General features: G+C 40.4%; 1 protein-coding gene across 1 annotated transcript; it reads right to left on the minus strand.

The window, feature by feature from the left end:
• Positions 1-2163: 2163 nt before the first annotated feature.
• apcdd1l (adenomatosis polyposis coli down-regulated 1-like) lies at positions 2164-13108 on the minus strand. The gene is made up of 4 exons (XM_058055719.2): positions 12960-13108; positions 5834-6005; positions 4130-4649; positions 2164-4010 (listed from the first exon to the last, which is right to left on the minus strand). The coding sequence occupies exons 1-4, from the start codon at positions 13003-13005 to the stop codon at positions 3237-3239; spliced, it is 1512 nt and encodes a 503-aa protein (XP_057911702.2). The 5' UTR covers positions 13006-13108; the 3' UTR covers positions 2164-3236.
• Between the last annotated feature and the right edge of the window lie 2503 nt (positions 13109-15611).

Consider the following 15611-nt stretch of genomic DNA (forward strand, 5'->3'; position numbering starts at 1 on the left):
TGTGCCTGAATTGCTATCAAAGTTTTGCAGTAATCCTGCGCACTCGTAAGTGCCGATGGGCACAGTTGAGTAATCGAACCACTGTTGATCAATCTCAAGAAACATTGCTGTTATCCGAGATATTCCTTTTTTTCGTGCTCTATCCCAATAGCCTCCCAATGCAGTCATACTTTGCCGTTTTGACACACATACTAAATCACTTGGGTTTTATGTTTTATATCATCTCCTTGAATGGACTCACTCAACAATCGAGCAGAGCCTGATTGCTAACAGGCCGCCCGGAGCTCCTTGCCGCTTCTTGACACAAACCACACAATGAAAAACTCCTCTTTCAGTCGGGAGTTCCGAATTTCAACTGAGTGACAGTATCATACCCCCACTTCTTCTGATCTTTCCTCTTGATCCATGTTTTTTTTTTTTTTTTTTTTGTCTTGGGGGGGCTTTCAGACTGATATTTCCCATCCAAGTTTGAAGGATGACCTCATGAGGTTCGCAGCTGCCATCACCATTCTTGCACTAGTTAATAGGAACAGTATGGCGCATCTGGAAAGGAGAACTTATCACTTACTCTTCTCTTTCTATTCAGTACTTGAAAAGTTGATTTTACTTTCGTTATTTATTGAGCTCCTCTTCAAACGCTGTACAGTTAAAACCCTTGACGTTTTACTTTCCAAACGGCCATTTCCCAAATCTATACAGTATCTACAGTGCAGCCCTCACATTTCAGTCAGTTTTATTATACATTAAAAAAGTATATAGAGTATTATCTTCTCAAGGGGCAAATTGATACAAAGCAAACTTTAGAGTAGCTTGTATTGCAGTATAGATTTACGATGCACTGAAAATGACCCAACACACAGCCATTGTTGTTTTTAAATAGCTGTAAATTACAGAAAATGGCTCTACAAGTGTTACAGCAGTGGCCTGCAGCCAGGGCCTCCTAAAGAAGAAGAAATAACACGAAATAAGTAATTTTTCATTGAACTATATTGGAAATGTACGTAATCAATGAATCAATTAAGCGAACGTTAAATAAAAGAAGTTGGTAATTTTGGTAGCCTCAATTCACTGTATATTGACATGTGCATGCGCTGCACGGTGGTTGAGTGGTTTGAGCACAGACTTCACAGCTAGGAGACCAGTGTTCAATTCCACCCTCGGCCATCTCTGTGTGGAGTTTGCATGTTCTCCCCGTGCATGTGTGGGTTTTCTCCGGTTTCCGCCCACATTCCAAAAACATGCTAGGTTAATTGGCGACTCCAAATTGTCCATAGGTATGAATGTGAGTGTGAATGGTTGTTTGTCTATATGTGCCCTGTGATTGGCTGGCGACCAGTCCAGGGTGTACCTTGCCTCTCGCCCGAAGACAACTGGGATAGGCTCCAGCACCCCCGCGACCTTTGTGAGGAAAAAGCAGTAGAAAATAAATGAATGAATGACATGTGCGTGTATGTTTGTATTCCTCCTCTCTACAAAACAGGTTGGATGAAAAGAGGTTCCACTCTGTGCATCTGTCTCAACAACAATTTACTCATGTGGCACTGTGGATGCAAATTATTATTATTTTTTAAACTCTTTTTGGCCTAGTTTTTCCTGGGGAAGGATAGGTTACCTGTACTTTATATACAAATAAAAGGTAAAACCACAAAGGTTTTCCAGTTAATATAAAACTATCATTGAACTAAGACGTATTTTCTTTTTATTTGTACCCTCTAAATGTGCAACCTTTATTAACATTAAAAAAAACAAAACCGCCTCCCCAGCCTTGAACCTCACAACACGTCACTGTTTTACAAAGTCATGTTTCTCAACCCCCAAACGATGTTGTTTCTCCAACTAAGCCAGACTGTAACTATTGTGTCGTGTTTCTAGAAAGGTGTTTATGGTCAGAACTGAAAAGCCTCCAATTCTTTTATGGAAACAGATGTTTTCCAAGTGGGAAATATTGTTCCATGAATCATTACGCTTTGCTTGCTTCAGCCATAACATAAAAACCATAGCCCAACTTAACTCAAAGCTTCTCAAGACCAAACAGCTTCATTCTCTTCCCTCCCAGTTACTGTTGTGTCAGGACCCAAAAATGGGCCGTGGACATTCATTCATTAATTCATTTTAATTTTCTACCGCTTATCCTCACGAGGGTCGCGGAGGATGCTGGAGCCTATTACAGCTGTCTTCGGGCGAAAGGCGAGTTACAACCTGGACTGGTTGCCAGCCAATCGCAGGACACATATAGACAAACAACCATTCACACTCACATTCATACCTATGGACAATTTGGACAATTTTAATCGCCAATTAACATAGCATGTTTTTGCAGGCAGATACTCAAAAACATTGTAGTGTCATGAAACTTGATTCTTCATCAAATTTCAGTGATGGAGCAGCCATCTTTATTCTTTGTCAAATCCCAATAACAGAGCGGCCACATTTATTTAAATGATTAGGCCAATATGTTAATTGGCCCTTTTGGATACGCAGGGTTAACATTATATGCAGAACAAAATTAAAAAAAAACACATTACAAGGTTAAACATTTTCGGCGGTATCAATAATGCGATATACCAGAATATCAATACTTTGCCTGAATGTTTGACTGTGAGTGTAGTTAAGGTTCATCTAAAGAGTCATCAAGACACGAGAAGTTATGGGAACTTTTAATACACAAAGAAATTAATCACTTCTCTACTCACTACAAAAAAAGTACAGTATATGGATATATAATAAATAGTTATTTGTTTAGACTGAAAGATGATAGAATCTTAGCTTTAAGGCTTTTTAAGGAAGAAGATCTCATACCACAAAGTGAAGTGGGACCAATAAGGATGGTAAAACTGACTTCAGAATGTCTGCTTTTGGCTGAGTTTCTTTCCAGTATAAACAATCCTCTGTACAAAGTGCATTAGTTCTACTGCTGCTGACCCACATTTCAACAGTCATCTTGCTTTGTAACGATGGCATCACACGAAAACCAAATATGAAGAGAGAGCAGAAATTGACTGATTACTGGAATGCCGGTATCAGTGCTTTATGTGCAGATTAATTTGAAGTAGAACCAGAGCTCTAGCTTATGGTTATTAAAAGGCACCATCTGAAAGCCAGGAGGAGGTCCGACAAAAGGGGGCAGATATAAAAATATATAGTGTTTATTCAGCTTTATTGAATGTCTTGTGGTGATCCTCACACCTGGTCAAAACCACACTAACACAGAGAGCTGCCAGGCTCCATCAATGTGTCTAAAAAAGCCAAATCCAGCTGCACAATGCAGATCCGAGCACCACTAACTGGAGTTGTATCAGCCTCCCGGTCCCATTGGTATCCATCTGGACTTGTTTGCTGTTGAACCCTGGGCTGTTATGACCGTAAGACTGCGTCTCCCCTCCATTGCAAAGCATCAAGGGAGGCTGAAAGGAAGTAGCTCTCCGAGATGGTCGGTCCGGGCTAGAACCGTCTGTTGGCCTCTCCCCAACATACAAAAGCAGGTGTCTCCTGTGATCCAGCTCGACCTTGAAGAGCTCATACTCCTTATGAGGCAGCTTGATGCCAAGCACCGTGCACCCATGCGTAGGACTCAGGTCCTGCTCCACCCCAACCTCCCATGCTCCGGCATGACCACATTTTCCCGTCTTTGTCCCGTTGAGCAGCTTAGCCGTTGGCTCATCTTCGGCCGTCACTCTCACTTCCGTCACCTTGAAGACAAACTCAGTGGCTCCCGGCACTTTGGCGGAAGGGTTTCCTTGAGCATAGTGACCCGAGGCTCTCAGGGTGAAGGTTTTCTGGGAGCAGACAGGGTCTGAGTAGTGACGGTAGATCCCTTCCCATGAATGCTGATCTGGGTTGAAGTTGAACTCCCGTGTAAGGAAGAGGACCGTGGGACGGGTCTCGCACTGCTGGCTGACCCAACGTCTAGCCAGAGAAACAGGAGCCTGTGGGCGGTGAGGCAGCACCGGGGGGTGCTGTTCTGTGGCCCGGTACACCAGAGCACAGACTGGACAGGGATGGATGTGATGCTGAAAGGATAAATGTAGCGATAAAAACAAATTAGTGCGGAAATCGAAACTGGATTTTAAGGAGGTGCTCAGTTGGTGGTACTGAAAAAACATATTTATGTATGTCAAAAAAACCTCACCATGGCGCTCTGCAGTGGTTGCTGGTACCCTGTTGGTCTGTAGTGAGTCCTCTGGGTCCAGTCAGTTTGTATGTCCCCTAAGAAGAGCTGCTGGATTTCCCCCCCATGGTTCTGGTGCTGTATCTCCACCCTAACTACATCCATCTCCATCATGGAGAAACCCATAGCTGCCAGGCATGCCCTCCCCGCCCGGGTATTGTGAAGGTCATGGGGCTCCCCCGTCACCACTCGACCCAGCGTTGGACCCACACATGATGGAGGCAGTCTGGAAACCAGACTTTGCTTGGCTGCCAAGCTGTGGATGACTATTGCTACCTTGGTGAGGTGGTGATGGGCTTCGGTGGCGCCTCGGGTGATCCAGGAGGCCTGGCGAAGGCGGAGCTTGCCCTGGATCAGCAGGGAGTAGGCAGGATCCTGACACCCGCTGTCTGAGTAGTAGTGCTGCAGAGCCTGGAAGTGTCGAGTAGGATGGAAGGTGTAGGAGCGGGTGAGGAACTCTGGACCTGGTCGGACTTCACATCTGAAAACAGAGGGATTGAAGCTATCAGTTGAAATAATGTAAGGTTCCCGATTGGTTAGCTTGTTGTATTTACACATTACATTTTGGCAACAGGATGATCATGCATTGGACCCTTGGAAGTCACCCTTTGGTACTTGGAATTCAACTTAAAACAAAAATGACATCAGGTACAACTAAAATGCACAACTATTGACGATGGGGTTTGCGTAACTCGCATTACATTTTTAAGCCTTGGAACCCGAACACTTTGGCGGTCGCAAACTTGGAATTCAAGTTAAAACTTCAAAGAAACTGTGATCCAAAAATTAAACAAGAATCCAGAAGGAATGACGAGGTTTGCTGTAATTGGGATTTAATTCCCTGCAATAGGATTAATGTAAAGTGGACTCGGTTTGGCAGGTGAAAAACTTGAAATTCAAACTAAAACGTCAAAGAATATAATCGAGGAGTCAAACAAGGATCCAATATGAATGTCAACAATGTGTACTTAGAGTAGACCATTTGGAACTCGGACCAGTTGGCAGTTGAAAATCTAGGAATTCAAACTAAAACTGAAAATACTGACTAGAAAGAATCCAGAACTAATGTCAACAAGGGTTGCCGTACTCTGTACATTTATTTATAGCAACACAACTAAGTTAGAGTTGACACTTTGGAACTCAAACAGTTGGCAGTTGAAATTCAATTCAAGTCAAGTGGTTAGCGCGCAGACCTCACAGCTAGGAGACCCGAGTTCAATCCCACCCTCGGGCATCTCTGGGTTTTCTCCGAGTACTCCGGTTTCCTCCCACATTCCAAAAACATGCTAGGTTAATTAGTGACTCCAAATTGTCCATAGGTATGAATGTGAGTGTGAATGGTTGTTTGTCTATATGTGTGATTGGCTGGGTGTACCCTGCCTCTCGTCCAAAGACAGCTGGGATAGGCTCCAGCACCCCCGCGACCCTCATGAGGATAAGTGGTAGAAAATGAATGAATGAATGAATGAATGCTCCAAAAGTGAAACCAATATCCAGAACCAAAATGAAAATGAGGCTCTATATTTCAGTGTATTTTTCCATTTGTGTTAGTGATGGGTACTCTGGAATAAAGATAAGTTAAAAAAGTAATTTATCAAAAGTAGTGATCATCAGAAAAGGTTTTACCATTTGTACCATTTGTTTTACTACGAACCGTTACTTTACCTTGTTGACAACCAGGTGCCATCCAGCTTTGGTGGTGTCTCTGCTGTGATTTTTACTCCATCCTGAAGGTGGTGATAGTGACAGTGGGGTTGCCACTGCAAGCTTTCGCTGAGGTTGTTGGAGGAGGTGGGCACATCCCAAAGTTTACTTCCGGTCGCGGTCATCAATGCAACTGGAAAGCAGAAGTAATTGTAACTGTGCTGAACCCTTGAGAGCCTTACATTTCAGATAAGAATCAGGTTGTTTCAGATGTGAATATGGTGATGATTGTAATGATTGTAGAGTACAGTAGTTTTGTTTGAAGGCCCGGGACTCCTGTAGACTTAAATCTGCAACACCCATTCCCAATTTCTAGGTTCACTTGAAGAGTGCATGTTCACATCATCACCATGCACATGCAAGAAAACTCAGCAGCGGCAGCTGCAAGAATCAAAACCATCTGCTGACCATAGCATTAAAAAAAAAAAGTCCAGACTTTTGAGTTTTTTTTTCCCCAGAACACTGTGACAGTAAACTTTATCCCAATGAAAGCACCAATCATTTGATAACATGAATCTATTTGACGTGCACATCTGCTTTATCTCGCTCCTCCATTGCTCATAACTGCACTCGCAGCTCCCGCACGCCTAAAAGGTGTGGCTTGAGGCCAAAAAACTCCGATCAGGTTTCAAGCCAAGATAAAGACTAAAGGATTTGGTGATTGCGTCCTTGCGGTTTTGCAACAAGAGAAAACCACAGAGTCTTGGCAGTCTTGTGTCTTCACAGAACCATCCCCGCTCATGCAATCAAGTGTAATTTCTCATCCATTTCTGCGTCTTGTTGTCATAGCAGCTCTTAGATTCCTGGCACTCTCATGGTCATCATTGCTGGACAGGTTTATAGTGTAGTCTCAGCCCATTTTTTTTCCTCTTTTGTGGCTTTAGATGCACTTTGCCCTAAAGCGAGCTTAAGAGGTGTCAACAGTTAAGTCCTCAAATGAGATAAAGATCCATTCATTCTCTGTGGATTAAGGAAAGATTTTTCTGTTAGACTTTTCCAAGATGTCCTAATGTGACGTTATCAAGTCTGTATCAGATGTTGTTCGTCCCTTTCCATTACCACAAGTACCTGATGCGTACGCATATACATGCAATGTTCGGACAATATGGACTGGACCACAAATTCCAGATGTTATACTAAGACACATTCATCTTCCTTTAAGCCACCTGCCAGTGTGCTTTTCCCCTCCACATGTATGGAAATATGTGAGCTATTTTCCACATTTGCTTTGATGTGCTTGCTTTCGTGTGTTTTCCGGTCACAACAGATTAGTAGGAAAACATTCTGGCAAGTTTTTAAAACCATGGCATCACACGGCAGACATACGATGGATTGTTTTCATTGTCCTTTATTAGTTGGTCAGCAGTATTAGGCAAAAACTACAGTACATAACCCCCCCAGAACCCATTACATTTACCCCAGAACCCATTACATTTTCCCCATGGTGTCAAAAGTGTGATGATGCGTTAGTATGACGTGTTTCTGTCATCTTTTTTATTGTCCCATAGCCATTGAGGTTCCGTTTTCATTGTATCTTATAATATCATCTGCCGAGGAACTTAATTTTCTCAAAGTTATGTGAAAAGCATGACATGTTTCTGTCATCTTGTTTTTATTAACACAAATTATATAATATTTTGTGGAGATCTGCATCGATGTGGGACCACACCATTACATCTTGGTGTATAGATCCAGGATTCTGTGTCAAATAAATGCATGTTTTCATCATGTATTCTAGTGTGCAAGTAGAAATAATTTTGATTTTTTTTTAACATGAAGTTGTATGACCTCCCCATCAACAGTGTATAGTACATCTACATCGACACTGAGCCCAATTCTGGTCAGATTTTGGTGATGAGAAACATAATTCTGGTTAGTTATTATGGTTTACTTAAGTAAAGAGTTTGGCTTCTGAAAACAATAAGTGTTCAGAATTTGCATGACAAAAATGCCTCCTCAAAAAAAAAATCAGACCTCACAAATCGCTTGGCTTTACTTTGCTTTCTCTAATGTCGTAATAATGCGTCCTATTGGCTGTCCATTGTTGCGTGTGTGTGATGAAGAAGCATCCACAGTGACGTCGCAGCCATCTTGTAAACATATGTGTTCCATATGAAGATGCAAGGGTGTGATAATGCTATTGATTTCTTGGCAAAATAGTCTTATTAGTGCTGCCTTAAAGAAAAAGCTGGGCTGCTTCACTCAAATGAGAACTACAAATAAGAATAAATTCATTTCCAGTTTTCTTGATAGGGCATCCAACAAATCTGTTTTGTGTCATCCAGCCTCTGTAGCTCCATACAACATGTCGCCTAAGTCATCACTGCGTGGACGCTATAGTAGCAAAAAAAAGGTAACATGTCGTCATTGGGCTTTTTCTATATTTAAGTGTCTTGTTTGTGCCAAAAAAGTATTTCTACAGTGTGTTTCCTGAGGTCACATGTCATTCAGCCCCTCCTTTTTCCCCTCTTTTGGATCTTAATCCAAGCCGGCATATGGTTGCATTTACAAAAAAAAGGGAACTCGTAAAAAGCAGAGCTTAGTAAAACAAAATTGCTCATTGAGAGATTTTAAGTGTTCCTCTACAAAAGATGACCACAAGTGAGGCCAATGCCGTAACGCCAATATGCAAACCCCGGTACTCTACTGTAAAAAATTAGTTTTTTATCCCTTGTTTGAATGTTTTACTTAGCAACCAAATTGTCATCTTCCAAATTGTCATAATTTTTCACTGGCTAGTCAATAAAAAAATACTACTAATGTATCCAGATGGTAAAAGGTGAAGAAAATGAATATTTGTTATGAAGAAAGCAGGCTATTTGATAGTTAACAAATCCCCTGAAGCCCTTTGATTGCTTTTGTAGTAACTGGGGTCCTCCACAGGGGGACAGTGCAGCTTCCTGTCACTGATTGTATCTGTTTTACAGTATGTTGGCTCTTTTTCCCACACAATCACATTAATGAATTTGGTAACATAACCAAATTACCATTTGGTTCGCTCCTCTGATCCATATGTCCAATGTCCACTAACATCCAGGCGCTCTTGATACTTGCACAGGCATCAGTTCATGCACAATTTCCATAAGGAGGATACCCCCTTTTGTTCTTCTTTTCATTGGAGACGACAGAGCAGCATACATGCACTGGAATTGTGCCAACTGGAACTGTGCCTGGTCTCTTTACATCTTGAAGTAGCTTTCATTGCTGCAAGACAAAAAGCCTCTAATGTTCCCCCTGATGATACGATGTTTACGCCTCATTTCCCACTGCATGGATATCAGATCTTTTTTTTTTTTTTTTTTTTTTTTTTTTTTTTTTTTTTTTTTTGGCCCTTGCGTGCCTGTCAACGGCGGGACAAGTGATGAAGATGGTGTGTTTGTCTTTCAGATTGGCATTTCAAAACCTTTTTAGCTTGTGACCCCCTTACTTTGAGAGAGTGGTTGAATCAGACTCGGGCCAAAAACAGCAATAGTAATCTGAAAGGTCGCATTTTTGGGTTTGATCTTGGAATATTTCATTTTAATGCATGTTACCCCCCTCCATAAAAGGGTCCCTAGATGCAGTTTCTCATTTCATTTAAGATGAAATGATACAATAGATGTATGTTATAATTAGTTTGCCATACAAGTACTGTTGTACTTTTTATCATGTTTATCTGTTTATATTTGGTCAGGTTTTATGAGTCTGTTGCTGCTCATTATTTCAGGTATTTTTGAGATTTTGTTTAAATTTTATTTAATATCCTGAATTAATGTGTCATGTATCTCCCGTATTTACTTCATATAATGTCATTTTCTTGTAAAAAAAAAAAAAAAATCACCAAAATGTAATCAAGGCCGGCATGGCGGTCGAGTGGTTAGCGCGCAGACCTCACAGGGTTCAATTCCACCTTCGGCCATCTCTGTGTGGAGTTTGCATGTTCTCCCCGTGCATGCGTGGGTTTTCTCCGGGTACTCCGGTTTCCTCCCACATTCCAAAAACATGCTAGGTTAATTGGCGACTCCAAATTGTCCATAGGTATGAATGTGAGTGTGAATGGTTGTTTGTCTATATGTGCCCTGTGATTGGCTGGCGACCAGTCCAGGGTGTACCCAGGAAAAACATCCCGCCTCTCGCCCAAAGACAGCTGGGATAGGCTCCAGCACGGTAGAAAATCAGTAGAAAATGAATGAATGTAATCAATACCACTTACACAAATATACTGCCGTTGTCGCTGTAATGTGTTAGTAAAAACAACCCTAAACTTCCAGACCTATCTAACACTATTCTCTTTCCCTCGCTGCTTGTGGAAGTCAGACCCAGGTCAAGTTGATGTAGAGCTTTTCAAGGAACATAAGCTCCGGTTTATTGTTGTAACCGCCAGTCCCTTTGGTGGGCTTCATTCAAGCGCTGCCAACGATCGATGTGTGACCTGTGTGTCCGCGGGAGCGGCCCTGCGGACGGCCACTGTTGTCTTTTCATCACGCTTTTGAGCTCTTTAATCCAGAGGCCTTGTTTATTTAGACGATAGATCTACACGGCTTTCGGCCGGTTAGCACTACGGTTGCGTAGTGCTAAATGGATGTTGTTCTTGTGTAGTACCTTGAGGTAAAATGAATAAAATTTCCCATTATACCCAAAGTGGACACTATAAAATCTTCACTACTGTCTAGTGTTGTTATGTCTAACCGAAAACACAGTTTGCAAGCGGACGAAGTATTTAAAAATAGCCATGTTCCAGTGTACACTTCACAATGATGTGTAATTAGCTGCTGGATTGGCATCTTTAGCCGGTAGACGCTGAAGAAGATTGCAGCATACATGGCATTGTTCTCAGTGATTACATAAGTTTTGATCCAAGCAGATGCTTGCTAGATGTTGTCTTGTGTGACTGATTTGCATGAGAAGTGTACAACATACTAGAACCTCCAAACCTGGAGCTAATCTTGTGACATTTCATCTTAGTGTGCATCCATTCATTTATTTATTCATTTCATTTCATCTATACCGCTTATTCTCACTCGTTTCACGGGTATGCTGGAGCCTATCCCAGTTTTTGTGTAATCAGCTGTGATGATAACCATAGAACCAGAATTTGACCTTACTCCAACATAAGCTGGGGTTTAGTAATGCATTTTGTATCAATATCACATACCTGCGTATATAAAATGGCATTTGATGACAGAGTTGCTGTTATATATATATATATATATATATATATATATATATATATATATATATATAAGTCATGAATGAGTTGTTCGAAAGTTGTTTTTAGTGAATCGGGAATCACTCTTCATTGTGTCTGTTAACTCATTCACTTATTCACTACTGCTGGCTAACAAAAAAAGACTTGTATGACAGTTAAATTTCATAAATTAATAATTCCAATATTGTATTGGCAATATTATTCACACCTGACTCACAGGTATTACATATAAAATATTCACAGTAAAAAAACTCAGGAGACAGGAGTCCCCTCACAGGCAATACTGTCAGATGATTAATTACAAATTTTATATTAATTTGATTTTAATTGTAACAAATTATGTATATATTTTTTCAATTTATAGTAAATGTAACATATATTTATTTTTAAATATAACAAATTGTCTATTTACACACAATTAACATTTTTTTTTACAAATTATATTAGATTATCATTTATTTTAGTATCATTTGAATTTTAATTATATCAAATAATGTATTATTTTTATATTGTTATGTATATCAAATAAAGCCAATTAATCATTATACGTAATTAACTGTGGGAAAACTGATTTTTAAATATATAATAAAAAATCAAATTAAACATTTTCTTCCATTTTTAATAACAACTTGTCATTCATTTTTAGATTAAAAGCAATAAAAATAATAATAATTATTAATTATGATAAAAACTATTATCAATTGACTTTTAATTATAATAAATTATTATTTCTTATATTATTATGTATATTATATGGAACTGGGTGATATCGCCGTTAGCTCTTCCATCTCACGTTCCCCATGACGACAGACTGTAAACATGGTGGATACCGTCTTCATACAGCAACCTTTATACCGTCTTTTCACTGTTCACTCCCGTTATGCAGCCTCTCTTACTGCGTATCCTCACAGGGATTTTAGCGTAGCAAAGCGATGCTCAAAGCTAACAGCTGCTCCCGAGTGTAAACAATGGATCAAGCAGGAAGCTACAAAGGTAACAAGATGAACATCCATACTTGCACACTTTGTTAAGGAGTTGGTATGGCATCAACAACAAGAAGAAAGTAATAAAACACTATTAAAAAACAAAAATGCCATCTTGAAACATGGGCCCTCTGCATCAAATACAGTCTAAATTAATATGAACAATATGCCTGTTTTTGAGATTAAATTTATGAATTTATATATCGTGCACCCTAACGTCAAAAATGTATTGAGTGTTAATTGTCATACTTAATTAATTTTTTTTGTTGAGGTCCACCCAGTTGACCTTGCTTGTCGCCTCGTGCCACCAAAAAGAAAACACCGCCAGCCATCAAGGAAGGAGGGGAGAGGATGAGGAGGTGGTTTTTGGGGGGAACGTGGGGGTTGTCTGTTGATTGCACCTGGGCAGATCTCTCCGCCTATCTGTCTCTCTGCCATCACCCTAACCAGGTCTGATGTTCTTCACCCTGCAGTGGCGCGACAATCATCTATCCCCCCCAAGGGAGGCTCAGTAATGGCCGCCTCCTGTTATTCTAAGCATTAACATAATGGCAACATTAGTTCCAGGGCCACACTCTCCTGCTCCAAGGAAACCTTCATTGTTTGACTCCTCTGCCGGCACTTTGAAGACGCCTGAGCGGGAACGCACAGAGCGGCCATTCATGAGCTGAGGTTGTGTTTTTATTTGGAAACTGGACTTTGCCAGGCGTTTGAAATGGTGACAAATTGCTTAATCACTTCCTTGTGATCAGGAGCTGGTGTGACATAATGCTATTTAAGTTTAGGCTCCTCACATATAGGAGCATTTATCTCTTTGTTTAAACATGTGTCCTTTTCAACATTCATGCTCTGGAGCCAATTAATACCATATTTATTAATTCATCCATAATCTCTTCATCACCCGGCGTGAACTCACCTTGCCACAGCAAGCAGACCCCACTCAGCACGTGAGACTTTGACATCTTGCCTGCCTTTCAACGCAAAACCTTTTTAGATCCAAGAACCCGGAGAAGCTCCCTTCAGCAGCAGCAAGCGATCATGTGTGGCTTTCCAACATGACATGTAATCCTTGAAAAAAAAAAAAAACACAGCTCTTCTTCTACCTTTTATCTTCCATGGTTTGCAAAAGGAAGCTTGTCACATGGAAGAGCTGTCTTCTTGCAGCATCTCCACAAGAGCAAGCAGCACACAGTGGCTGGTTTCTACTGGATGCATGTGCAGCAAATGTGTGTGTGTGTGTCTGTGTGTGTGTGTGTGTGTGTGTGGGAGTATAATGCGAGTGGGTGGGTGTATATCTGAGGGAGAGAAGACTGTGTGTGTGTGTGTGTGCTTCTAAATTAAAAGCTCAAGGGAGCCTTTTGATGCATGCATACTGCAGGGTAGTATGGATGATTTTATATGTTTTGCTTCTCTTCCCACAATCACACACGTATATTAAACTTCAAAACTCATATAGCATCTTAACTACTCAGAATATGCAGCAAAAACATACAAATGTATTTATGTAAGCTCGCTGTAGTCCTGAACGGCTGCACACAAAAAGGTGTAAATTTGTCAAAACATGCATCCCAAATGTGTTGTCTGTGCTCGACAAAACACCACACTCTAACTTGTGAGTGTTTAGCCAAATCACTACGCAACTGTGAATTCCGCTGCTACTTTTTTTTATACAGTGGTGTGACTAATCTTTGGCTACATTCTAATCTCAAGCCGTGAAAAATCAGTGAAGGAAATGGTCGCTCAGGAATCACTGAACTCACAACAAACTTGTCAACTGCGGGAGGTCATATATGAAAGTATAACTCATGGTGCTATCTGACGAAAAACACCAAACTAATCACTCAGCAAATTAACACTCAAAAGGCACATCTATGAAATATACAAATATGTACCAATACAAGTTGAAAACGCATTGGTCTGAGCAGCATTCATTGGAACCATTCATTCATTGCAATGACATCAGACCCCCTCTTGGCTTCTCTGGCTCCCTTTGGTGGACAGAGGTAGCATTGCAGCACCATCTATTTTCTATGCCGCTTGTCCTTCGATGAAATGTTTGCTCAGACGAAATGCATTATGGCAAAAAAATAATTTTAACCTACACTGGTACATGTTTGTATATTTCTGAGGTACACATTTTGAGTGTTAAATTGCTGTGTGATGTGTTTAGTGTTTGTAAGACGACACTGTCAGCCTGTTACATTGACTGTTGCAGGTCATTTGACCGTTACATTGACCTCCTGCAATTTCCAATATGTTGACAAGCTTGTTGTGAGTCTTTTCACGGTTCCTGATTGGCTCCTGTCGAACAAAGAGCTGCTGCTCCTTATAGGCCTCACTATGCTGTGTGTAAAACTTAAGCAAGATTGGTTGAAAAACATGGCAGCGGACACGCAAAATGTCTTTGCAGGAACACAGACAGGAATTCCCAAATAATTGTCCATAAGTTTATTGTTGCCTAATCAAATTAGCAAAAGGGGACCTATTTTTTCGGCCCTTTGTATTGAGTTGTGGACTCCTATAGAGCAGCTACACACAATAACCAGCACAGAAAGCTTTCTCGATCTTCCAGAATCTGCACCTATTCCAGCTGTATTTTAAGGTATTCCACCCACGGCCCACCTCCCCCCTCTAACTACATTTATTCATCAGAAAAGTGGGAAAATCCTAATAGGCCTCCCTTTAACTGAACAATGGAAACAAATAGCCATGCCCACATCTTTTTGACCCACTGACAAGGGACAGGTTTATTATACTAAATAATGAAGCTATTGAATCATATCTATGTATTGAATCTGTAATACATTTTATAATAACATTTGTAAATGCCATGTAAGGAGAGGATAACCACTTCTTCAATAGAACTAAAATAAAACAAGAGTACTCACCCTTTTGAGATTATGTTTTCGAGTTAGCCAGCAATATACAGAGCTAAAAACAAATACTTTTAAAAAGTGAAAGTGTGTCATGTGAGTGTTTGAAAGCAGGGTAAAAAATTGATCATAAAATTTCTGTGCAACTTATTTTTTTATTATTTGACATTTTTCGTTGTAATTTATTATACATGGTTATGCTTAATGAATTGAAAAAAAAACATGATTTGTGGGTGTTCAGGTTCCAAGTTATTCTCCGAATTTGGTTTCTTGCTTGTTAAAAAATAAAACATGGAAAGTTTGACTATGGAGGACTATATTCAAAAATAGGATAAAAGCACAAATGTTGAGATCTTAGAGTTTTGGGAATTGGAGCAAGTTAAAAAAAAAAAAACAGCATGTCCAGATGTCCCAGTTTCTCCAGAATCCGCAGACCAGTTTACCTTGGAATGGGCTACCAAAAAATCCAAACGCAAACTGTTGACGGTGAGGTCTGTGGCTCGCTGGGAACGTTGGGAAAAGTGATTCTGGAACAAGATCTTGCTGTTCAATTTGTCTGATGTGATGTTTTTTAACGCCGCCGGCAACATAATTGGTCCACCATTAACCTCCACAGTTTAATAATGCAGCGGAGACAGAAATCTGAGATGCTGCCGGCTATCTTAAACATTTTGCACCCCAAATAAAGTATTTGC

This window comes from Doryrhamphus excisus, linkage group LG18, assembly GCF_037039965.1.
Source record: "Doryrhamphus excisus strain RoL-2023G ecotype Guam linkage group LG18, RoL_Dexc_Guam_v1.1, whole genome shotgun sequence".
NCBI lineage: Eukaryota > Metazoa > Chordata > Actinopteri > Syngnathiformes > Syngnathidae > Doryrhamphus > Doryrhamphus excisus.

Excerpts from the sequence above, each read along its gene's own strand:
- apcdd1l (XM_058055719.2), bottom strand. The coding sequence starts at position 13,005 with ATGTCAAAGTCTCACGTGCTGAGTGGGGTCTGCTTGCTGTGGCAAG. Across the intron at positions 4,650-5,833 it reads GGCACCTGGTTGTCAACAAG|ATGTGAAGTCCGACCAGGTC; the intron begins GTAAAGTAACGG and ends CTCTGTTTTCAG. Across the intron at positions 4,011-4,129 it reads AACCACTGCAGAGCGCCATG|CATCACATCCATCCCTGTCC; the intron begins GTGAGGTTTTTT and ends TTATCCTTTCAG.